Source organism: Amphiprion ocellaris, chromosome 2 (assembly GCF_022539595.1).
Source record: "Amphiprion ocellaris isolate individual 3 ecotype Okinawa chromosome 2, ASM2253959v1, whole genome shotgun sequence".
Lineage (NCBI taxonomy): Eukaryota > Metazoa > Chordata > Actinopteri > Pomacentridae > Amphiprion > Amphiprion ocellaris.
Genome location: NC_072767.1, coordinates 40,817,261 through 40,843,036, shown reverse-complemented (window position 1 = coordinate 40,843,036; position 25,776 = coordinate 40,817,261). Strand labels below are relative to the sequence as shown.

Genomic DNA, 25,776 nt, shown 5'->3' with positions numbered 1-25,776 from the left:
CCCTACACACAAAACTGATTTAGGCCAGTTTTCCTGCAACAGAGTGGCACGAGGTTATGCACCTGCCGGAAACATCTCAAGCTAGCTTGAGTTAACTTCATATCTGCAAATCCTCACTAATTTATGCACTTGGTCTTTTCTTGCAGTGCCACCTGTCACATGCAGAAGCATTGCAGCAGATTTGTAGAGAGAAAATAAATTCCCAAAGGGTTTGTAGACACATAAACAAAGTGAAGACATATTATGAGAAAATGCATGCAAGCAAAAACTCCTCAATTGTTTAGATTTACTGCTTTTGTCTGGTTTATCCTTGTATCTTTATAAAAGGAGGAAATGAACACGTTTGGGTTTGAAAGTGCAGGTTTGACAAACAAGTCCGTATCAACATGGCAACTTGGGCTTTGGGAGCTTTGGGCCTTGCGTTTTCACTAAAACTATTAGTGACAGTTATTAGTTGCAGTTCCTGGTTTGCGTGGCATCCTGGATCAGTTTTTAATAATAGCTTGCAGCTTGACACAGTAGTAGAAGTTGGCAACGTGCAGCCAGCAGGAGTAGAAAATAATGAAATGTAAATCAAATATCACATAAAAATGACCAAAAACTAAAAGACATATTGAACTAGAGCAAGCCAGCAAATAAAAAAAATACCCAAATCCCTCCTTTTAAATGCCCTACTGTTCAAACACATGCAACATTTTAGTTTATTTATTGTGTAATAATGGAAAAAAATAGCTGAAAGGACAAATGGGGCCAATCCCCGTGGCAGTGCAAACAATGTATCCTAAATCACAACCAGCACAAACAGAACATTTGATTTCACAAAGTGCTCTGATTGGATGAAGATTGTGGAAACAAAACCAAAAAAAAAATCCCATTGCCATGAAATGACTTTTAATTGGCTCAAAGGAAAGCTGAACCCTTGAGCTTATTTGGCACATTTTACTGAGTTGCTTTGTTTGTGTTTCAGGCCTGTACGCCGGCTCCAGCACCCCCCATCACAGCGCTCCGCTGGAGCTCCTCTCCCCGACCCCCAACCCTTCTGCTTCCACCGCCGACCTGCCCTCCTCCCGACAGCACCGGCTGGATCGGGACCTGGGCAGCCCCCATCACCTGTCGCCGCTGGCTGCCATGGATGGAGCGAGAGACGGGTGAGTCCTCCGGGGAAAACAAACTGTGGATGTTTTCAGATGTTGGGATGCGTCATGCTCTGATGCTCTGGGTCACTGAGAAGGGTGGGAAGATTAGAAATGTGTCAGCAGGGTGGGACATATAAACATAAATCTGCACTTTTACTGAGTTATGAGTGGAAAATCGTACAAATGATCGTGTAAGGCTTTGTCACAGTCCTGTCACATGACCTAAACTGACCCCCAAGAGCCACTAAATACATGCATCTAAGTTTTAGAGCTGTTTTTTTAATGTCTCTTTTCAGTAAACAGGAACAAATACAGTATTTCTTGAATCTATATATGTGCATAGGGGTGATTCCACCTAAATTCACCAAATTTTAAACCAAGTTCATGCCTGATCTTCTCATATTTGTCATATTTTTTTTTCTGTGCACGTGTTTTAAGTAAAATGTGCTAAATCTGGGTCCGCATGTAAGATTAGTTTTTGAGTTAAAAATTCTGAAAGAAAGTGTCAATTTTTGTGCTTTTGTCTTCACCATTTGTGCATAACTTGAGAAATAATGTAGCCAGAGTCCTGAAATTTTGCAAGTTCAATGATGTGGACATCTGGTCTTTGATGGTACAACCCTGCTTTGACAGGACTATACAAATCAGTTACATGATGGTCCAAATTTGGTCTAAGAATGTTTTTTTCAATTCAAAAACTATATAGATTTTACACATTGTCAGCTCGGGCTGCACAGTGGCGTAGTGGTTAGAACTTTCGCCTTGCAGCAAGAAGGTCCCTGGTTCACGTCCCGGCTTTCCCGGGATCTTTCTGCATGGGGTTTGCATGTTCTCCCTGTGCATGTGTGGGTTTTCTCCGGGTACTCCGGCTTCCTCCCACAGTCCAAAAATATGCTGAGGTTAATTGATCATTCTAAATTGCTCGTAGGTGTGAATGTGAGAGTGATTGTTTGTCTCTGTATGTAGCCCTGTGACAGACTGGTGACCTGTCTAGGGTGTCCCCTGCCTTCACCTGAGTCAGCTGGGATAGGCTCCAGCCCCCCCCCCCGCGACCCTAGTGAGGATTAAGTGGTGTATAGATAATGGATGGATGGACATTGTCAGCTCAATTAATTTTCACCACTTTATAAGAAAAAAACCTGTCAAATTGAAGATGTTCAGACGCGGGGCATTCGGTGAAATGAGTCAGAATGACTCATATGTATCCTCACCAGTACATAAAAGTCAGTAACACTTAGTGAACTTTCTCCCTGTTCAGCCTCTCACTCGCTGCTTCCATTGTTTTTTCACCCACTTATCATCTCAGAGGCCGAACCCTCTTAGATCATGTTGAGCCTCGTGTGTCCTGCTGACAAACCCATTTGGCTTTTCTTACTCAAAACAAAAATCAAACTTCTCAACCCCTAAGATGTCCCCCGTGGGAAGAGAAGGCAGTGCTGGTCACCAAGCGGTCATCGTGACACATTTCTACTCCGGGCGGACGTGATTCACACTTTAAATGAGCATAAGCGATCAATACGATGGAATGGTATCGTCTTCTGGTGATTTACCCTCAACAGATTGCGTCATTTTGTCCAAATGTACCGCAGGTACTCGTGTTTTATAGACCATCATATGCTACTATTGGAATACAAACAATGAACTCTCAAATACAATGATGCATCTTTTAGATAATTATGAAAATAGCTACATCTGGAGATGCTTTTGAAGACAAAACAATAAAACTGAAGACAATTCAGTATTATTTTGGCGTTCGTGCCACATCTTTTGCAAAAGAATTCATAGATTAACTGCAACATCTTTGCCAAGTTGCCCCCTGTATTAGATAGAAAGCTTGTAGAGGCGTAACTGCTTTGCTCAAGGACACTTCAGCTCTTTTCATGTATCTGTTTTTCCTGTATGTGTGCGAGGCACTGCATGTTTCTTATTAAAGCCAGTGATTTCCCTAGAGAGCCTGTAGAGTTACAGAGTGTCGTCAGGAGGCACAGTTTGTACTGCGCTGAGCAATGTGTCTAAAAAACCAGGGAGGTAGAGGAGAAAAAAACACTCTTTTACAGTTTAATAACATTGAGAAAGAGTGGAAGGAATCAAGCATCATAAAGTCAAAAGTGACTGTGTTGCATAAACGTGATTTCTTGTGCCGCTCTTTGAGTGTCTGTGTGCACTTTAATGGGAGTGGATACAGCACAGGTAGAAAGAGGTCTGATGTCTTCCTTACTTTGTGTGTCTGTGTGTGGGCTTATGTATAGTAGTAGTGCAGGAAACGTACATGATTGCGTTTGATTGGGTTGGTGTGAGGTACAGCAGACATCCAGCACAAACAGTGCAGTCGAGCGGCCAAACCGTCTGGATGTAAACGTCCGGAGCGGCGCTTGGAAGCATCTGGAAGGCCGTGTGTTGTTTCAAGCCTTGAAAGCAGAAAAGGCAGAACGCCATCAAAATTACCTTGCGGTTTTTCTGTGCTTCTTTTCTCGACAGCATGCACAATTAGCGGTGCGAGGACAGGCATGGAAAGCGAAAAGGGACCTTAGTAGGGGGAGTTAAACATTGAGGGTGACATATTGGATGTGAGGTTTGTTCCTTCATGTGCTTGATGAGGAACAGCTGATCATTCTGAGTGTGTGTGTGGTGAGAATCCACCTTTTTTCCCCTTACATATGTAACCTAAGTGCCCAAATGAGTAACCTCCCTTGTCCATGTGTATCTTTCATTCCCCACTTTTAAGCTCCTGCTGATGTGACGACAACGCTGCATTAAAATTGCAGCAATTTCCAAATTTACAGATTTCATTGAATCAAGATGTTTGCCCCCAAAAGCACTCACGAGTTCACCTACACACTGTCTTATCTGTTCATCGCGCAGTATAGACGGAGGAGTCAAAAAGCGAGCTGTGGCAGGGACCCGCGAGTATCCGAGCATGAAACGTCGACTCGTATTTGCTTGAAGATGGAGCATTTGATTTACATGTTTAAAGCCTTGAGTATACAGGCTGCTGCCAAAGTCAATATCAGCGCTACACTTGTTTTTCCCAAACGGTTTAGCAGGACATTAAACATTTTGACAAAATTATCAAACTAACCTGCCTCTAGTGTGGCAGCCTCTGACCTCATAGCTAAATGTGTTTACTCTGGCTCAAATGGGCCATTTAGACTCCTTTTACTTTGCAAATACCAGTGTCATTTTGCTGAAGCTAATATTAAGATATGCCAGTTAAAATACATTTGGCGATGGCCGTGGCACGAGGCCTCTCTCATAGAGGCGGCTGTTCCACCATGGCGGCCCGAGCTCACAGAGAGATGGGTGGTAAATGTTGTCATTCACTGCTTCGGCCATATGTGGTTATATAATTGAGGAGGAGGGGATGGAAGGGAGGCCGCTGCCTTTTACCTGCGTATTGATATTAGAGCCCCTCTGTAAATATTAGTCTGAGGTGGTTTGATACCTCAGCAGTGATTGACACAGGCTAATTGAATTAGAGTGGCGGCACAGAGCTACATTAAGAGTTCCTGCTCTGAAGGGGGACGTTCACGGCTCGTAACTCTACACTGTCTGTCTCCCAGCCATTATCATTCCCCAATCATCCAGTAAAAATGAGTGTCAATCTCGCAAAACCCAAACAAAGGCATTTTTGAGGTGGTCGCTCATTTTGCGGTGCTCGGTTAATAACGGGCAGCCTTCAATTAAGCACAAACGGTTAAACTCAGAGAAAAGATTCAGATGATTTACAGTCAAAATCTCTCTAAGGAGGGCAGCGATTAAAGATGGATCCTTTTTGTTTTGGGGGCAGTGATCTTTCTGGGACTAACTGAGAGCATAGAGGGCCTCAAAAATATGACACTGGGGCCTGCAGGGCTGGCTTAGCCTTAGCTTAGCTTAGCTTTAGCCAAGATGCTGCAGTCTGTCTCTGAAGCAGTGTTTTAGTTTGCTAACCAGAACCAGAAGCGTTCCCACCGATCCGCGCCAGAGAAGCCCCCGTCATCCATCAGAGGGGCTTAATGGTCGACTGCAGAAGGGGGGAGATGAGAGGGGAAAGTGGAGGGTGTTTGTGGAGATCGGAGGGTCTGTGGAGGACGAGGTCTGATCCCTGCTCCCTGGTGGGACAGTCAGCTGCAGGTGAAGGAAGATGAACGAGGAGCAGAGCAGCTCTGTTCATGAATCTTTGGGGTTTCTTTCCATACAGTCATGCCTCCACACAGCGGCCGAGACTTCACGGGTTGATTCTCTTTAATAAGACAAGCTGTAATGTGTTTGACGTCCGTGTACAAACATCTGAAGAGTAATTTTGTCTGGTGTTGTGTGACTTCAGGGCAGCTTTGAGCAGTTCGGGTTTGATTATCTTTCTGATCTCCTACTGTAGCATGCAAACGGCGGAGTTTAGTCACAAATCTCAGTCCCAGAAGACGTCAGTTTTAGCATATGAGGGTACATCAAAATGCTCTCAGTTTCACCCAGAAACAAGTGACTTAACTCCCATTTTGGGGCGTAACTGCATAATATAAAGCCTTATATCATATACTTTTATATGTTTCCCAGATTGATGATGAAGTCGTGCATGCTGTTTAGGAGCATGCACGACTTCATCAACACTTCAGCAAAAGGATGGCGACAGTCCACCAAGTGTATTAAAGTTAAAGAGATTATGTTGGAAAAACAATGCAAGAAGAATCTTTCTCTTGTTTTCTGGTGAGGCTGAGGACTTACTGAAGTACCCTCATGTTGCTCGCAAAAAAATTTATGAAACAACTCAAGCTAAAGTCACTGAGCTGGTGTTTGTTAGCGGTGCAAAAAATTCAGCCGTCATAAACAATAAACCCAGCGAGCAGGAAACGTTCCCACAACATCACCTACAGGTTCTAGGAATGTTTGAAAGAAAACGAAATTATCCAAAGTTCAAAGAACGTTTTAAGGATATTCATCATTTCAAATAATGTTCTTAAAAAGTTAAAAATGAACTAAGAAAAAGTTTTAACATTCAGAGGATGTTTGGAGGATGTTGTCAGATTATGTTACATGATAACAAAACATCTCAAACCAACTTTCAGAAAATGTTTTCAAGATGTTATCGAGGCCTCAGAAGACAGAATGTGTTTTTGTTTTTCATATATTAACAAAGGTGGAACATTTTTGTCTACATTATTCTGGGGATGATTTGCTGATGTTGCTGTTGAGAACATTTTTCTATAAATCATTTCACAATGTGGCCTGATGACAAAGGAAGAACATTGTTGTTGCAAAATTCTAAAAATGTTTTGAGAACATTTTTAGACCATTTTTAGATCTTTAGAGAACTTTATCCTGGGAACTAAAAGAAACTAAACTAAAAGAAAACTTCCTGCTGAACACATTACTGGAACTTTACAGAACTTTCTCAGAGTATTTTCAGCACAAAAAGAAATCTAGCCAAGAAGTTTCTTGCCCTTGTTTTATTATAAACTCTCCGAACATCTCTTCCTGAAGCAAGTTCAGCAGCAGACAAGAGTATTTTCCACATCTCTTTCTATATCAATCTAATGGCTTCACCTTTATGTTCCCTCCAGCTCCACCTTCAGAGGTCATCGGGTCAGTGGTCAGATCGCTCTCTCATTACAGCTGGACAGGAGTGTGTGATCTGCCTGGAAAAAGCAGAGGATGGTCAATAAAGATGAATTTAAGAGGGAGAGATTAATGCGGCAAATGAAAGATTCCCCTCATACCTTGAGCTTGAGTAGGTAGCAGGCTGGAGAGCAGCGAGAGTAGGGCCAGGGGCAGCTGGCAATGATTAGCTTATGATTCACTTTAGCTGCACATAGAGGCAGCTTGTAAAAATATGAACAGTATAACTGTTTCCTGAGTTTGTGCTGACAGCAGCTCCTGAGGGAATGCTGCTCTCTGCAGGAACATATGGCCACGCACTGGGCCTGTGCCAACACATGGATTAGCCGGCCTCGCTAACAGCTAGCCTCTCCAGGGCTGGACTAACACAAGGTGGCACACAAGCATCCTCGGTTCTGTAGCGATAGACGGTGAAATCAGGTGCAGAGTGTATACAGTCTGCACTTACACTGGATACTCAAGTGATTTCAGAATGGCAGGTAGAGGAAAATATTTCCATTTCTGCAACCATGCATTTCTCCCACAGTCAAGAGTCCTCAATTTTAACTTGATAGAGTTGCCAATTCTGTGAACTTTGGCATTTGGAAATTCCCCTTTGGAGTTTTACAAAACTTAAAATAGCAACACCATACTATAAAAAATACTAAAATTTAAGTTTTTCCAAGCCTTGGATCCGAAATGTTACTTTAGTAAAGGTATTGGCATCAAAATGTAGTTAAAGAATAATAAGTTCCAGTATTTATCAGGCAACTATTATTAAATTATGATATCTTACCTTGTAAACTGCATTTTAATGTATTAGCTGCTTGAGGTGGCGATAGTCCTGTCCACTTTAATATCTGAAAATAAATCCCATACCATTATCTCATCGTGCTTTTTCTGTAAAGATCTATATCTGTAATGTAACAGAGATGCAAAAAGTGCAAAATTTTCCCTTTAAATGAGGTGGACCTTTAATGTTTGCTGGTCTGAGACTTTTTTTGTTCACACAAGTATCCTTAGTTTTGTAGTGACATACAATTACAATTCTCCAACTATGCATTTCTCCCAAAGTCATTAGTATTATCACCTCAGCTTTAACTTAAATTTATTTGCTAATCCTACAAACCTTGGCATTCAGAATTTATTCTCTTTGTTTGTTCAAAGTGAATAAGTTTTGATAACTTTTACAAAACTAGAAGTATCAACACCGCACTCTAAAACATGTTCCTTTTCAAGTCCCGCATCAAAATGCAGTGAAAGAATTATAAATCCTACATTCAAAATGCTTCTTGAGTAAAGGCATTGGCATCAAAATGTAGTGAAAGAATCACCAGTTATAGTATTCTTTAGGAGACTATTATTAGATTATGTTATATGACTATGGAAACAGCATTTAAGTAGCTTCTTGAGATGGAGATAATTTTGACCATTTTAATCTGAAAAATAGATGACATTTCATGAACTTATTGTGCTTTGTGTGCAGAATCTTTATCTGCAATGTAATAGTTGCAAAAAAGTGCAATATTTTCCAATTTACTAAAGATAGTGACACCACATGATAAATATGTTGCTTTTCAACTCCTGTGTTCAAAGTGCTGCTATCGTAAACAATTAAGCATCAACATGTAGCTAAAGAATCATAAGTCCTGCATTCAAAATGTTGCTTCAATAAAAGCATTGGCATCAAAATGTAGGAAACTAATCATAAGGATAAACTTTATTGATCCCACAGTGGGGAAAGTTCACTGTTACAGCAGCTCCAAAGAAAAAGTATCAAAGTATAAAGGCAGTGCAAGAATAAATAAGAAAAAACAGTGCAAAAATTGCAGAGAACATTATATACAGATGATTTTTAAAAAAATACCACGTAGAAGACTATATACAAGAGGGTGAGGTATCAGATATTGCACATAAGTAGGTGGATGCAGGTGTAAATTGGGGGGGAAAGTGCAGCAGTAAACAGGACACAGTGAAGTTTATAATGCGGCATTGTACAGTCTGACAGATGCTGGAATAAACCGACTGCAGAAAAGTTCCTGCTTACATTCAGGGTGAACCAGTCTGTTGCTGAAGGTGCTTCTTAAGGAGTTCACAGTCTGATGCAGAGGCTGGGAGGAGTTTCTGATGATAGAAGACAGTTTATCCAGAGCCCTCCTCTCTCCCACCACCTCCATGGAGTCCAGGGATCAGCCACAGACTGAGCTGCTCTTTTTATCAGTCTGTTTAGTCTGTTCTTATCACGCTCAGATCATCCTCCTCCCCAGCACACCACTGCATAGAAGACCATGGATGCCACCACAGTGTCATAAAAGGTCCTCAGCAGTGACCTGCTCACACCAAATGATGGGAGTCTCCTCAGCAGGTACAGACGACACTGACCCTTCTTATACAGAGTCAGTGTTATCTGTCCTGTCCAGTTTGTTATTTAGGTGAACACCCAGGTACTTGTAGGTCCTCACTCTCTCAATGTCAAGTCCATGGATGTTCAGCGGTGGAGTGTTTGAGGGTTTCCTGTGGAAATCAATCACCATCTCCTTTGTCTTGCTGGCGTTCATTTGGAGGTGGTTCTGCTGACACCAGTAGACAAAGTCCATGACAGTATTTATAAGGTGACTAGTCTGTTTATTATTAGATTCTGATGTATTACCATGTAAAAAGTATTTTATTAGCTGCTTGTGGTGGAGATAATTCCGACCATTTTAATCTGAAAAGCAGATGACAATTCCTAAACTTATTGTGCTTTGTGTGCAGAATCTTTTATCTGCAGTGTTATAGTGGGCAAAAGTGCAATATATTCCTCTAAAACAGGGTGAAACTTTAATATTTGCTGGCTTGAGACCTGTTTGTCCACCAGATTTCCTGTAATCATGCAGAAGACAGACAGTAAACATGACCTCTCCTACAGGACTGATAGATTATCCCAGAGAGTGTGTTCTATATACTTTTGTACCATAGTCTCTGTTGATAAAGACAGAAACGCCGGGCGCCTGAAGCTATGCCCTGCGGCTAAACTAAAACACAAAATAAATCCAGCACTTCCTTCGACATCGTTTACCGTCACCTCCCCTCACCGGTAACTGGCTGCCAAATGCCCTGCACCGAGCGGCTGCCAGCTACTGAGTGCTGGGTGGGACGTCGCTCATGCATAGAGCAGGAGGTCATATAGCAGAGGCTCCAGCCAGGCCAGCAACGAGCAGTCATCTGAGGGCTCAGCCGCCTCCAGCAGCCTCTGTCATCACGTTCGTATAGCGCTTAGTGCAAACCATATGCCTCGGCACCACAGCAGCTCATAGTAACACAGCAGCAGTTTATGTGTTGGCATTCCTGATATGCAGTCATAAGTAGCTGCTGAATATTTCGGAGAGGTGATTGGCTCGCTTGTTTTTTTTTTAAAGGCAGGTCTGTTGCCCATCAGTCTGGATTTGGACCAGATTGCTGTTTCATTAAGTTAATGTCAAGTGTACAACGTTAAGTTGTTAAATCGCTCATTGTGAGTTTTGTGTAAACTTTAACATTTAACATTCAAGACAAGTGGTTCTTACTGCTTCTGGGTGCGTTTATTGCCATTATGTGATGAAGGCACACATTTAATACATTTTTTGTGTGTTTATTTAAACTGGTGCTGCTTGTGTAGCCTCTACTAAAGGGATAATCATTTGCTTTGTGCCAAATTAAATGAGAAGATTGATCAGCTAAAGGCAGTTTGCTTATTTTAGCAGTAAAAATGGACACGCAGTTAGTGTGAAGGTAAAATCTGCCTTCTAGCAACTCTAAGCTTCAATAATTAACAAGTTATATCTCATTTGGTGTAAGTTCTCATTGTAGTATGTTTGTATTGATTAAATAAGTTAAAGTATGATAGTTAATCAAATTTAAGGTTGAAGTCAGACTTATTTTCTTACCTTTTGACCGAGCCAGGCTAGATATCTAACTTTTAGCATATTTTCCAAAGTATCCAAACAGTCTTTTATAGTGACAGCATTCAGTTCGTACTTGTGCCATGTTATAAATATAAAGAGAATCTCACCAAGGGGCAGTTCTGTGAGACTTTTAAGTGACTCAGACACTTATTTAGAGCTTCATGTTAGATGTTCTCTGTGTAGGTTTGATGTGTACTCTGGCTTCCTCTCGCAGTCCAAACACATGCATGGCAGGTTAATTTGTGAGTCTAAACTGGCCGTAGGTGTGAGTTTGCATGGTTGTCTATCTGCGTTAGTCCTCTGATGGACTGGTGGCTTGTCCAGCTTTTATCCACCCTGGAAGAGACTCCATCACTCACATGAAGCTTTACAGCAGGGGTGTCAAACTCACTTTAGTTCAGGGGCCACATGTGGCTGAATTTGATCTCAAGTGGGCCGGACCAGAAGAATCACAGCATAATAGCCTATAAACAACCACAACTCCAAATTTTTCCCTTGGTTTTAGTGCAAAAAGGTACATTCTGAAAATGTTCACATTTAATGAATTATCTTCAAAACATTATGAACAAACATAAATTTCTGAAGAAAATTAGGTGCAGTTTAAACAATATTATGCCTCAGTTTGTCATTTACATATTCCAACTTATAGGTCACAGTGTGTCTGCAAAGGCTCAAAACATTCCCTTTCAGATATCTGGAACTAAACAATCTAGTATTTTACTTTATGATCGAAACAATTTGTCAAGATCTAGTAATTATTTTAATTTTACATTAATTTCCACATCTTTAAAGTAATCCTGACCACCTGAACTAACACACCATACAAACTAAAGTAGGAACTAATAAGGAAGAAGCTTAAATTGTCCCGCTGCCTTGTAAATGTATACAATTTATACATAAAATATACATAAAAGTTGTTGCAGTACAATGCACAAATTTAAAATAACAGTTACTTTTATTGAGACATTGCAGTTATTGTTGTCTCTGTAATTTTTACGCTTTGTAAAGTCATCCTGCAGGCTGGATTGGACCCTCTGGCGGGCCACATGTTTGACACCACTGCTCGACAGGATAAAGGAGGTATAGCTAATAGATGGATGACACCTATTTAGAGACCTGAGACCATCAAATATATGAGTGCATGTATTTGGACTCTGCAGCAAGAACAGAATTCAATATTAATCATTCTGACAAAGCAAACCTTTCACATTTCAAATATGATATTATGTAGAATCAGTCTTTTATGATACTGTACCCTTCTGCACAAATTCACTCTAAATTTTGCAGCATGAACCAGTTTAGATCATGCTAAATTATAGAATTAAAATTAGCTGGCTTGGTTGTAGTAGTTGACAATTTTGTTTTGTTTTCTTTGATCACAAGATTGCAGTTTTCCCAGCACAGTCTGGCTCTTAGAAGCTGAGAGTGAAGGAAACTCGCTCCATTTAAATATCAGTCAAGGGTGGCACAGTGTTGGCAGGTTAGAGACCACATCCCTGCTGTAAACGGAAAAAAAGAATCGTGGGACCGACCTAAATAAATTGCTTCAGTTGGTAACTAATGGGCAATTAAATTAAGTTTACCAGCCTTAACTTTGCCGCTGTTTTAAGTGAGATCTGTTCAAATAATTTGATTTCCTTTCAAGTAGACAATCTAAAGTGCTGCAGCTTAATTTTTACAAAAGTTAACTTAAAGTTTCCAATTTTTCCAACTAGTTATTCACTTTTCCCAAACACAAAATGTAAAACGTGATTTTGTCATTGGACTTACCATCATATCCACGTTTTCCCGATTTAAACGTCAAGGTCTTCAATATAATTGGACAACACTGGATCTGCATATTTGTTTTTCCTCGTTCACTTTGCAATTCTAGTCAAAGAAAACATTGGTTGTCATCGCGATGTCAGATGCACAATGCTAAAGGAGCAGTAAACCGAATTTTCACACTTTTCCTGAAATTCAAACACCAGTTTAAAGGGACAAAGTGTAATTTCAAGTTGACAGAATCCACAAAAGTAAACATCCATGACCAAAGCAGGAAGATAAATGAGATTGATTTTGAAACAGTACTTTACTTCAATTACAACTCAACCACACTTTTATTTTTTTACAGTGCACTGAATGACAAATGCATCCAATAAACAGGGCAAATCCTGACTTAAATCATCAAATACCCACAAAACCTGGAGTCCACATAGTCACACACATGTTAACTTAATATTCCTTCACTCAGAAGTCATGAATGTAAAATCTCCAGGCCACAAAGTCACAGGTTACTGCAATGGTGTGCAGTGTGTGAGTGTGTGCTCATTTAAATGCACACTCTGCCGTTTGTTGACTTAAGATCATAATATGTGGTAGGAGGACGATTACGTGTGGGGAGCCCAAGTTTCCACACGCCTCGAGTGTTTCTTCTTCTTCTGTGTGTTTAGGATCACAACTGCTCCGCTGGGTTTGTCGGATCATGTGGTTGGCATGTCATAATGCATGAAGCATAACAATGAGAAATGACTGAGGCCTGTCGAGAAAAGGGATAACAGTGAAGTGAGAGGCTTAGATTCATACTTGAGCTGTCTTTTCTGCGTCTCCTGCAGGGTGTCGGGTCCCCTCCTGTCTCCTGGGATGAAGGGAACAGCGACACCTCCTCCTCCGCTGGAGAAGCAGCACATCCACCAGCACCACAAGCCCTACACTCACTATCAGCATCATCAGCCTGCCAGCGACGGTAAGACTAACCCAAAGACTTCTGGCTGCATGCAGCTTAACTTGTTTCAGGAAATCTTTTCTGGCTCCACTTTGAAAACATTCATCGGTGTTCCAATTTAATATCCCTAAAATGTTTCCTGTGGCAGGTGATTCAGTAACAGGCAGCCCGTGTGTTGCTTCCTATGATGGAAGCACCAGAACACTTGAATATAATTCAATTCTAAACACCCTTGTGTTCCTTTTCAAATGCTTGCTGTACCACCAGACCCACATGAAAGGCCTCTAAGAGAGGAAGTTGTCTCTTAGAGCAGCGATACTGCCCCTGTGGCTCTGTCAGAACATTTTCAGGACAGAGAGAGATTAGAGTAGTAGAAGCAGAGTGGGGAAAACCACATGCCGGAAGCCTTTTCCCTGCACCGAATTAGCCAACAAAACGCTGGCTCATGTGTTCAGCTGTCTCTCAGCGTCCTAACGCGGCAGGCTCGGCTGTCACTCCCGAGCCTTTTTCCTAATGCCTTAAACACTGTTTTCCCTGTAAAGATCTACACATGGACGTCTCCCTAACCACGCTGTGGCCGGGGAGTTGCGTAAAAGCGCTCCAGGAAGGTTGCTTTCCCATTATCATGACTCCTGCGGTTGATTCAGAGTACGAACTGAGACGATGGGGACAAATGCAACACACTATGGGAGTTTATAGTTAGCACAAATATAGCATTGTCATAATTTGAGATCCACATTAGGTTGGAAACAATCGGCCATAGTGGCAGCTGATCAAGTCTGGCTTCTATTTTTCTCCTCTATATCCTCTCTGGTTTCCAAGAATACCAAGGCAGCTTTCAGAGCTGCTTCCATTTTGGAGACTCCTACAGGATGGAGCAGACGGTCGGTGGTGTCCACGTCCCCGGAGACTCTCATGCCTACACTCCCCATCAGCACAATGGCTTCCACATGTCGGGCAGCAACACTGGCTCTGCCTCTACAGGTGAGGAGTTTTTACCTAAACCCTGTGCACCACATTCATAAAAGATCACCTGAAGGACTTCTTTAAAATATTAAACAAGCTGTGTTTCCTTGTATCTGTTCTAGGTTTCAGCTTGACCCAGGAGCTGCAAGGAGGTGCAGGGTGCCAGTTCTCCTCCAGCCCAGAGGAGAGCATTTTCTTCCAGGTGGGCAGCTTCGACCGCAGCTTGAGCCACATGTCGTCTGTCTACACAGAGACATGAAGCAACACTGGAGCAGGACACGCTTCACCACCTACTCTGTAGTCCAACTTCCTCCACACGCACCTTCACACGCTCAGTTTCTTTTCCAAAATATTACCGGTCACATTGTAAATGAGTAGTTCTGTCTTAGTTATGCACCAAATGGAAACCAGCAAAATGAAACACATTAAAAGTTTTACAGGCCAGCTAAGCAGCATGTAATTATGACACTTAACTGACACTATCTGAATGGAAATAACACAGCTGTGGTTCCCAACCTTTTTGAATTATGACACCTTAAAAAGAAAAAAAAATTCTATTTGGGACCTCTCATCAGCATTTAAAGCATAGAAATATGATTTTCAGTTTTAAAGTTTTAAAAAACAATGATTATCAGATGTATCACCAGCATTTTCTACCTTAATATTTGGTTAAAGGCACCATTTTTACACATAAAAATCTGTTAGCATTGGATATTTTTTATATCTCATCTTCTCATGCATCAGTTTTGACCATTCTGTTGTTAATCTGGCTTGTGCTTCATGAAAGCTGCTCGCTAAAAGGTCCCTTTTAAATCATCTTGCAACAATTTCGATTTCTACTGTGACTCAGACCTAGAAGTTGGGAATCAGTAAGCTAGAAGAATGTTCAATATTTCAGAAAAAATAACTAAAAAACAGTATTTAATCTGGTTCCAACTCACAGAATTTTACTTGCTTAAATGAGGGAATGATGTGAGTCACAAAAATGACTTGGATGTGAAGGAAAAACAACATCTGGCCATCAGTAGTTAAACAGTCTTGTCTTTCTTCGGTTCATGTTTATTGTCCAGGAATTCATCACGTACAGGGAATCTGACTTTAATACATTAGTGCTAAGAGTTGCACACTTAAGTTCAATCAGACTGAGCTTATTCATGCAATACTTTGCGGTTTTAATATATAAACACTCCTGAACAGACTTTAAATCAAACGTCCTCTCTTTCCCTCCTCTTCGTGTTATTTTCTCTTTACTCTACATCTTTCAATCTGTTTCAGACTGAAGTGTAGATAAGAATATATCATTTTGCTGTGCTGTTTTTAGCAGTGGAAAAAAAGTTTGCATTTCTGTATTTTGTTAAGTTTTTTTTTTTTTTTGCTTTTGGATTTATCCCTGGAGGAGGGTTTGGCCTCATTAATTCTGCAATAATGCAGAGAAACCAACCTACTTTATTATTATTATTATTATTATTATTATTATTATTATTATTATTATTATTATTATTATTATTATTATTATATGTATAAAATGTACAGTTTGTTTACATCAATCATTTGAATGTTTGTCATTTCTCAATTTAAGAAATAAATAACTGAATGATCACACAATTGTTAAAATTATTCCTGCCTGTAAAGTACTGAACGTTTTAACTGTAGCACCCTGAGAAAGACCTTCAGATTGTGGGCATGTTGTGCCCTCTACTGGACACTGATGAATACTGCAGATAAACAAAAAACCAAACTGAATTCACTGTATAAAAACCTTCCAGCTGACAGAACGCACTCATATCAGCACTTAGCATAAAGCCTCAGTGTGTTTGGTTATATGTAATGCCTCATCACTGCACCTCATTTCTGCTTCTTCTTACTGACGTAGCTCTTATAATAGAAGTTACTGAAGAGGATGATGAGGGTGATGCAGTAGCCAAACACCAGCATGTTCATGGAGTCGGGGAAGTCGCACTCTGCGTACAGGTTGTGGCCGGTGTACACGATGAACATCACAAACTGCACCTGGAGAGGCAGCCGACAGTTCACATTAGCTGAAACGTTAAAATATATAAGTGTAACATCTGTTCTGGAGAGGCGGAGGTGCTCACCAGCTGCAGAGACGTCAGGTAACGTTTCCACCATAAATACTTCTGCATGTGAGGCCCGATTGCAGCCAGGCCATAGTAAGAGTACATCACAACGTGAACAAAGGTGTTGACCAGGCCGATGAAGAACGCTGCAGCATGTGGTGCAGATAAGAGAATATAAAACAAACAGTTTGTTTGTTATATAAGATATTTAGTTTAAAAGACAGTGAAATCCATCCATTATCTATACACTGCTTAATCCTCTATAGGAAAAGACTAAAAACAAAGCTCCTCCTACAGTAGCCGACTTACACTGTCCTCCGGCCACATACTTGACTCCCAACCACCAGTTGAAGATCATGGTGCCGTGGTGGTAAACGTGAAGGAAAGTCAGCTGATTGTTCTTCTTCCTCAGGATGAAGAAAAGCTGCTCCAGAACAGAGAGATTGTCACAGTTCAGTAGTATAACACTTAAAGAAAATATCACAGATAGTAAATAGAGCAATAAATGTATTAACAAATGCATACAGTGTCGCTGAGCTCTATGACCTTGGAGAAGAAAAACCACCAGCACACTCTGGCCATCTGATGGAGAAGATGATATCATTACAGTCTGAACAGATTAAACTTCTGTTAATAAAATGACTCAATACATCCAGTGAGAGAGCTTCTTACCCTCATTGCCAGCGGACCGGTGCTGTAATCTACAGGCTGACAGAGGAGGCTGTAGCTCGAGAGCCACGATGTGACCAGGAACTGAAAACAATCAAGAATTGGGTATTTGCAATTTAAATCATAAAACAAGCAACGGCTAAAACGAAAAAAAAAAAAAAAACTGGAAATGTTTAAAATGATCTGTTTTCAGTCATAATGTCATTTCTGCTGTGTTCCTGTGAAAACTGAACAAAAAACACACCTCATAGCACATGTATGCGGACAGGCCAACCATGGCGAAGTTGTAAACAATGAGAACTACTTTGAGGTCAACGGGTTCTCTGTTTTTCATCAGACGAGGACCAGCCCAGACCACACCGAGGTAAACCAGGAAGATGAGCGCCACAGGGACGGGGGAGTAGACCAGCAGCCATGGATCCGTCCTCTTATCTGGAGGATAATACAACTCTACCTCAAGGACTGTCAATGGATCATTCACAACTTCACAAATAAATGACAAGAAACATCTCTAGCTCGAGGTACAAGCTGTCGAAGCTGCCCTGATTTCACCCAACTTTCACCACTGACTTGTTTTAGTCCACTCAAGGTATCATGGTTTGTGAAACTGTTCAGATGTGTTCGCTGTTCTGCAAACAAAATTCAGTCTTAACCATTCATAAAGCTAAACTTGATGATAGAAAATAGAGTTTTCTTCTGATGTTTAAGAGTCAACAAGAATCACCAAAAAGCAGGTCGTCAATGAATTAGAAACTGATATAAAACTGATGTCAGTATCCACAGTGTGTTACATCAGTATGGGCTGAGAGGCTGCCATGCAAGAAGAAAGTCCGTCCTCCAGAAACAGCACCTTAAAGCTCAACTAAAGTTTGTTGCTGATCACATGGACAAAGAAAGGCCTTCTGGAGGAAAGTTCTGCGCTCAGGTGAATCAAAATGGAGCTATTTAGCCACAATGACCAGAAACATGTTTGCAGGAGAGAAGGTGAGGCCTTTAACCCCAGGAACAACAAACCTACCATCAGGCACAGTGGTGGCAGTATTATGCTCTGGATCTGTTTGGCTGCCAGTGGAACTGGTGTTCTACACAAAGCAAATGGAATAATGAAGAGGGAGGATCACCGCCACATTCTTCAAGAAAACCTAAAATTATCATCCAGAATGTTGGGTCTTGGATGCAGTTGGCTGTTTCAACAAGACAATGACCCCAAACACTTCCTTTAGTAAGACATCAGAAAATAGCCTTTTATAGTGCATAGAGGAATTTTTTGCACTTCCCAAGGACATTTAAGTGGTGATAAAGTGAAGTCACCAGCACCAAAATGATAAAATTAAACAATGTTGTTAATTTGGATTTCATTTATTCAAGCATATAAGGTGTTTTCATTTTCTGTCAAATAAGGCAATACATTTAATGCCTTTCATGCACACAGACTGATCACTTTTACTCATCTAACTGAAATACATAACAGCTATTGCAATATGGGTCATGATTTTACAGTTAATCGTAAATATTGCATTCCTTTCCACTGAGATACAACTATAAAAATAAAGTGATTGGATTTTTGCTGTAGACCGTATACAAGCATATTCTCTTATGTCAATAGAATATGATAAGATAAGATAAGATAAAGATAAGATAAAGTTCTTTATTTCTCCCCACTCCAGGGGAAATTTACATTGTTACAGCAGTTTGAAGGTCATTTGTATGGCATCGCTTTATCATCAGAACGCTTCATTTATAATGGCATGTTGTGACGCATTACACCTTTATCAGAAAATTTGCAGCTCCTGCGAGTTGGATAGTGCACTTTATAATGCAATGATTTCACTAATTAACCCAGACAAGCCTGTTCTGAGCCATAAAGCCTTGTTAAAGCCAGAAAGGATGGAATCCACCAGTTTAATCTTTAACAACATGCTATATTTTAAAAGCACCCAAAGCTGTCAGATGATTGTCATGGAGCAGGAAGTGGAATTTTCCCCTCTGAAATGTGGTAGAGTTTAGGTATAAAGTAACAAAAGCACAAGCACAGCAAAACTGTACTTAAGTGCAATACTTGAGTAAATGTACTTTGTTACTTTCCACCACTGGTACAAGCCACAAAGCAGTCATTGTGAAGCCAAACAGAGGAGTAGCTCCCACACATTTATCAGACACACAAGGCTTTCTTTTAGGCTGCTAATCCGCTGTACAAGTGCAAGGAAGAGACATGCAAAGAAAAAAACTGGACATGTGGGAAACATAATTACTATCATACCTCCATTGTCCACTATCCTCTGGTGCGCAGACAGGACACTTTGCCATGCAGATTCCATCTGTAAGCAGGAAGGAATTCAAAGATTTAGAAAAGAATGAAGGAAAAATGCTCAAATGTGTACAAATCTGCTAAGTAGTGCTCACCTTGCAAACAGTGATTCAGCAGAGATCCTCAGTGCCAGCAGTAGAAAAACCTTTGGACACTGTCTGAAACGGTTTGTTAAATAACTGCAGGCAAAGTTGAACTTGAAGCCCGCCCTGCAGCAGCAGCAGGAGTCAGATCCTCTGATAAATAAATGAAGACGAACCGGGAGGAAGCTGTGCAGCGACAGGTATAACCGCTAAATAAGCCCTGAAGCTATGTGGAAACCGCCCTTCTACCGAATAACTTTGAATTAACCGGAGAAACTGCTGAGGAAACATCGATCACTTCCTGTTTGTTCTGCTTCAGATCATCTTGTGGCAGGCTGGAGCCAGGGGGCGCTGTTCACTGCCAAACTGTGAAATGCAGGGATTTCTGCTTTCAGTCTGTTGCTTCATGGAATATCGTTTTATTAAATAGCAAAAAAAATAAATAAATAAATAAATACTTGAATAAATATTAATATTAAATCAGTAAATATGGCTTTGAAATACATTCTGCAATAGATAAAGGTGGCACTATGAGAAAAGTCCCCTGAAATAAGTAAAAAAGGGGGATAATAAAAGAAGTCCTCTAAGGTAATCCGTGGATTTTCCGTTCTGAAACGGGTATTGAAAAACAAAAATGAGTGGTTGTTTGATTTTCGTTTTAAAATACAAAAAAATAAAATTGAAATACAAGGCGTTTTTCCTTTTCATGATCAAAAAGGGATATACAAAATTTTAAAAATGTTTTTATTTTCATTTTATATTTAGAATAACAAAAAAATAAAATCGGTAAGAGACAGAAACGGAAAAAGGTCCGTTTTTTCATTTTCTGAGACCGGAAGTGGTCATCTGCAACAAGATTCTCAGAGGGCGGAGCGAGAGAGCAGTGATTGGTCAGACCATAGAAATACATAGAAGACAGCGCGCTAGCGGATCTAGTCTGCTATATGTATCTATGGTCGACACGTCTGCTAGCATCTCTGGCTGCTGTTGACCTGGTTTTTGGAGTAAAACACGGTAAGAAGATAAATACTTCTAACCAGCAGCGTTGTTTTGTTGTACGTTAAGTCAGCGACTTGTGAAGAGTTGTGTTTTGTCGTGTTTGAGCAGTTGGTCCGGACGCGTTAGCAGCTAAGCGGCTAAGTTAGCTAGCGGGCTAATTAACACAGGTGGCTAACTTACCGTTGAACACCTGTGTTAGTTGCTGCCGCAGCTGTCCTCATTATTAGAAGGAACTTCTCAACCTGTATTTCTCTGCTGTGTATTTTAGCTTTTTAAAAAGTTATTTTACTTTAAGGTTAACTGAAACCCGTTGAGCTGCACTGAAGTTTAACAATCAGCTGCTTTGAATTAAACCGCACTTAACATTGCACAACATTACCTCTCTGAATCTCCATAATTTCATTAAATTCCTTCTCTCTTCCACTGCTCAAGTTCAATGCAGTATATAAAGTGACATTAATAGTGAATAAACTAACAACCAGCCATTGTATTTATTTGTTATTGCATGTATTTGTAGTAAAACATGAGTTGAAACATCCTACTTTTGGATCTAGAACTGCACAAGCTGTTCATTTTCAGTCACCTGATGAGTTAAACTCCCCTTTTTATGTGAGGTTGAAGCAGAAAGTCTGAGTTAACAAAGAAAGTTGCTTGTAATTTGCGAAACCTGTTATCTCTGACTGAGGCTTTAGTTTTTGTTGAGCCGATTTACACATAGAAACTTTGTTCAGGAAGATTTGTCAGTAGCTCAGAGGACAGGCTGCTTTTTACACAACCTTGTAAGAGAATGTCTGTCAATGCTTTCAGCAGAATTTAGAAACACAACACTTCCTAAACAGATATTTTGAGGCTGTGAGGTTGAACGTTTGAGAGTATATCAGTGTGTTTGTTTGTGGTCTTTCTGTTTCTAGGTGGAAGCTGAATTAGTGAGGATGACTCCTGCTTCTGTCATCTCTAAGCTCCTCACACATCTTTACCTGCACATGAGGAAAATCACTCCTGTAGAATGCAGGTATGTTTGTCATTATTATAAAAAGATGTTGCCTGGTGACCTGTCAGAAACCCATCATACAGAGTCAGCCAAAATAATGTTTACACACATCAGGAAAAGAAAATCTTGCATCAATATTTCAATACTAAATTTATTCAGACATCACCAGATTAATAAAAGTTATCTTTGGCCTCTACAATTACAAGAGGTGCTCAAAGTGGTGGCCACTGGCTTCCAGACATTTCTGTTGTGTTGTAGACGTCACTTGTTGATGCTCCATTCATGAGGGTAGCGCCATCTGTTGGGAAAACATCGTACAACAGGACACAGAGTTATCGTGATTTGATCAAACTTAGAAAGAGGAATCTATATGTATAGAAGTACTTATACAAATGAAATATTTATAAAAGTTTTTCTTTTCCTGATGCGTGTCTACATTATTTTGGCTGACTCTGACTCTGTGAACTTAATGAGAACAAAACTGTCATTTAATTGTTGCTCTGAAAGCTTCTTTAGTGAAAACCGGCTGGTGTTCTGCTTTGAAACAAACTGCTGTTGAGGTCTGTGTTTTTAGGTTTAACCCCACAGTTTCTGAATGAACTGATAGTTGTTTTTTTTTTTCCTGATCAATGTGGACGTTGTAATTGATGGTATCATTTACTGATCATATAATCAGCATGACAATATAACAGTATAACATTCTGACCACCTGACTAATACTGTGTTGGTCCCTTTATGCTGCTAAAACTCCTCTGACCCAGTGGTTCATCAGAACCTCTGGGGATCCTGTGGATCCTGTGGATCCTGTGGGTTGCAGGGTGGGTCCTACCTAGACCAGGCTGATCCTGGACCATCCCACAGATGCTCCATCAGATCTGGATGTGGGGAGTGTGGAACCCAGGTGAACAGCTGAGCTCTGTCGTGTTCCTCAGACCACTCCTGAGTAGTTTTAATTTGTCCTGCTGAGGGAGGCAGCTGGCATCAAGGACTGCTGTTGCCATGGAGACGAGGAGGTTGTTTTTCCTGCAGTGTTTAGGTGGTGGTACATGTCAAACATCCACATGAACGTCAAGGTTTCCCAGCAGAATGTTGCATTAGAACAAGATGATGGATGATGTTCTCTTCAGCTGTCAGTGGTCAGAATGTTGTGGCTGATTGGTGGATCTGTCTGCCTTTACTCTGACATCCAGAGTTATACAAAAGTGTAGTATGTGTGCAGTGCAGAAGAGATTTACTTTATTGTCTGCAGTTTTAGTGGTTCCATCAGAGAAAATCATATCCATATACAGATTTTTATTAATTCCAGGGCTGGTTCAGTAAAGATTATAATGATAACTACATCAGATAATTCTTTGTCGCAGCTGGAATTTTGCAGACTGAGAGATGGTTGAGAAGGTTTCAGTTCTTGTTTTAGCAAAATATGTTATAATAGAAGATCTTTATTGTCATTGTACATGAAATTATCTGCAAAACAGCAAAGTGCATCAGTCTGAGGTATCTAAAAATAAATAAGTAAAGAAAAATGCTTCTAAAGCCAATAATAAACAGAATATTTTGAGGGAATATTCTAAAAAGGAAAGAAAAGCTCCATTCTCACTCCTCTCAGGATAAACTGTCATTAAAATTGACTTTAAATTTAGCTTCAACACGAGATAAAAACATTTACTTTCATTACTGATGTTGTCAAGTTTTAATAAAGTTGATGCTACTTTTATAAAATGATGAAAGTGAGTAAATTGTATTTGTGTGATCTGTGTTTGATTTCTGTCTTTTCTCCTGTCATCCAGATGTTCAGAGGGAGATGATGCCACATCTGGTCCAGCTGATGGAAGGTCTTGAAGTTCTCTGACTGGCCTGGACTGAAGATGGTCGTCTCACTGGATTTAAGGTTCAGATGCTCAGTAACAAACTCCACCAATGAGCCAACAGGGAAGTTTTAGGTTTATTAAATGTTGCTATGAAGGTTTCGCTGTTTTTCTTTGTGAATGCAATGAGCTCCAACTGAAAGTTGAATTAGAACTTAGAAGTAAATCTTCCACATGAAAGCATTTAGTTGCATTAATAACCTCATAACATTCTAATTTTTATTCCAGTCTTGGTTGGAAATAGAATCTCTGCATTGATTCAGGTAAAAACTGAACTTCACAGCATGTTGGAGCAAAACAACCAGATGAAAACTGTGATGGTGTTGGATTATCAGACCGTAATGTTGCAGCTCAAAGCAGCTTTTCTAGCTCAGTTCATTCTGACATTCAGCTATGAATCAACACAGCAGATGGTGATCCATGCTGTGGAAATCTCACATCTCCTGATTTAATGGAGCTGCTTTGCACTTTTTACACTGTTTATTCACCAACTCTTTATTTAATAAAAGTCCCATCTAGTTTTTATGAGGAATGTGATGTTTTAATTTCTCTGTGAATAACTGCAGTCTAATGGAACAGCTGGAGTTGTAACATCTGTCCTGATATTGATCATGAAGTATTGATCAGAATACTTATGGTCAGCAGTCATCCCTGAAGTTTTACATTAAAATCTTTACTTGTGTTGTGAACTTTGGTAAGAAGCAGAAACTTTAGCGTTGCCATGGATACATGAGTGTTAAATTCTGTCCATGTTTCCATTTTGGGAAATTCAGTCCAGCAGATTAGTTTGTTTTTACTGCCAGCTACATTCAGACTGAGATATTAAGAATAAATAAATGTGCATAATGTTGAAATGAACAGATTATGTTTTTATTTATTCCTCCACCTGCTCAGGTAAAGTTCCAGAATGTGGAGGAATTTAGTCTCACAATCACAGACAATATTATCTGAAAGTCTGGTGATTGTTGTTTATCAGCACAATACAAAAAGATTCATGTTAGACATATTCCAGTTAAGACTCTAGAATATCATGATTTATGTAAATTTACCTCAATAATATGAATGTTCAGGTTAAGATTGTGCAGTGATATTTATTATGTAAGTTTAGCTGATTAAAGTTTATGACTTTGCACTACAATATTATTTAGTATATAAATTTACATCATTATTATGATATTTAGGGTCAGACTCTACAGTATTGAGATTAAGAAATCAAATATTCTATAAAATGTAAATAAACTGAACTCATTTGGAGATATTTAAGTGAGACTCTACAATATTATTTGACACAAATCTATCTAAATCCAAATTTTAATCATTTTTACTCAAAACATTTACTGGACTGATTTAAATATTAAAACAGAACATGATGACAGAATTATAGACAAACTTTAACAAAAGCTGCCTGAGAATTTAGAGGTTTTTATGTTAGATTTCTTCAGTAATTTAATGAGCGTTATCAGCAAAAATCAAGTGTTCATTTGATGAACTTCATTTCCTTAAACATCCAGAATTGGAGCTCATATCTTTGGCAGCTGTAAAGTTTCTGCTCCTTCAAAGTTCACAACACAATGAATCAATTCCTAAAACACTCTGAATGCTGGAGAGCGTTTGATGCTGAAGCAGTGATCAGTTTTTCTGTTTCTTCTCTGGAGATGCACAATGAGGGATGTCTGCAGAGACTGAGAAAGAGTCTCACCACATCCTGACATGAGGAAAAAGACTTTATTGAAGACTACAATGAGAAAAACTATCAGACAGCAGACGGCTGCATTCAAGGTGAGCTCTGAACATTTGATCTGGAACAGGAATTCAATCACGGCAGCATGAGCTTCATTTCAGTCTGTAGCTGCTGAATTCATGGATGAATCATCTGGCACTAGAGAGGAAGACCATCAAACATCCACGTCAGCTGATGGAGGTCCAAGAGTCTCACCCAACAAACAACCTACAGAGTGAAGACCTCCAATCTGATTGGACGGCCTCCTATTCAGCCACATGTGTGAACAAATGCCTCTAAGCTGATTTGTTTTCTAAAATAAATCTAGTTTGAGTCCTAATCTATGCCTGTGTGTTTGCTTCTTTACACCGCTGTTAACAGTTTAGGCTGTTAGATTGTTCCAGATAAGACAAGTACAAGATTCTTCAGAGCCGTTCTACCACGAGCCTGACAGGAAGAACTCCAACAGCTACTGAATGTTCCTGTGGTTCCCTTCAAGGCTACAGGAGGAGCCCTACGAGGACGAGCCGGTCCACCTGATGGAGGCCAGTAGCTGCGGTTCAAAGCCAACACCGACTACGTGGACTTCTACTGGACCACACGGAGGCCTTCAAACCGGACCAACAAGTTCAGGGACTCCCCGACTCGTGGGTCTGAGGACGCCGCCGAGCCTCGGTCCAATTTCCTTGACTAACCCAGCCCTCTGGACTTCCAGTAAGCTGTGTTCCTATTGGCTGTCCAGGTGGCTGCTTGGTGTTATCAG

The 25,776-nt window shown here is 40.2% G+C and overlaps 2 protein-coding genes and 1 long non-coding RNA gene across 7 annotated transcripts in view; 2 read left to right on the top strand and 1 right to left on the bottom strand.

Annotated features, from left to right (window-relative positions):
- The window catches only part of LOC111583907 (zinc finger protein GLIS1), a 90,758-nt gene extending 74,853 nt beyond the window's left edge, over positions 1-15,905 (top strand). For all 3 annotated transcript variants that reach the window (XM_035958607.2, XM_023293167.3, XM_055017358.1), the window contains 4 exons: positions 968-1,148; positions 13,225-13,355; positions 14,157-14,318; positions 14,423-15,905. In XM_035958607.2, the coding sequence (XP_035814500.2) occupies positions 968-1,148; positions 13,225-13,355; positions 14,157-14,318; positions 14,423-14,559 (611 nt within the window). In that variant the 3' untranslated portion in view covers positions 14,560-15,905. The remainder of the gene's footprint in view (positions 1-967; positions 1,149-13,224; positions 13,356-14,156; positions 14,319-14,422) is intronic.
- Positions 15,326-19,764, bottom strand: elovl8b (ELOVL fatty acid elongase 8b). 2 transcript variants are annotated; one of them, XM_035958608.2, is made up of 9 exons: positions 19,451-19,764; positions 19,308-19,365; positions 18,066-18,129; positions 17,292-17,479; positions 17,051-17,131; positions 16,904-16,960; positions 16,688-16,802; positions 16,397-16,524; positions 15,326-16,310 (listed from the first exon to the last, which is right to left on the bottom strand). In XM_035958608.2, the coding sequence occupies exons 2-9, from the start codon at positions 19,311-19,313 to the stop codon at positions 16,146-16,148; spliced, it is 804 nt and encodes a 267-aa protein (XP_035814501.1). In that variant the 5' UTR covers positions 19,314-19,365; positions 19,451-19,764; the 3' UTR covers positions 15,326-16,145. The 2 variants fall into 2 exon arrangements, with proteins under 2 accessions (XP_035814501.1, XP_023148936.1); XM_023293168.3 differs by lacking the exon at positions 18,066-18,129 and having other exon boundaries at positions 19,451-19,763.
- A 599-nt stretch (positions 19,765-20,363) lies between these two features.
- LOC129350003 (uncharacterized) lies at positions 20,364-25,353 on the top strand. 2 transcript variants are annotated; one of them, XR_008603191.1, is made up of 3 exons: positions 20,364-20,452; positions 21,349-21,449; positions 23,216-25,353. It is a non-coding gene; the product is annotated as an uncharacterized LOC129350003 (long non-coding RNA). The 2 variants fall into 2 exon arrangements; XR_008603192.1 differs by lacking the exons at positions 20,364-20,452; positions 21,349-21,449 and adding an exon at positions 21,464-22,329.
- The last annotated feature ends 423 nt before the right edge of the window (positions 25,354-25,776 follow it).

What these genes read in the sequence shown, in the direction of transcription:
- elovl8b (XM_035958608.2), bottom strand. An exon ending in TGCCACCACTGTGCCTGATG is followed by an intron (nt 17,480 to 18,065) that starts GTAGGTTTGTTG and finishes ATTATCCTCCAG; the next exon opens with ATAAGAGGACGGATCCATGG. An exon ending in GTATGTGGCCGGAGGACAGT is followed by an intron (nt 16,525 to 16,687) that starts GTAAGTCGGCTA and finishes CACATGCTGCAG; the next exon opens with CGTTCTTCATCGGCCTGGTC.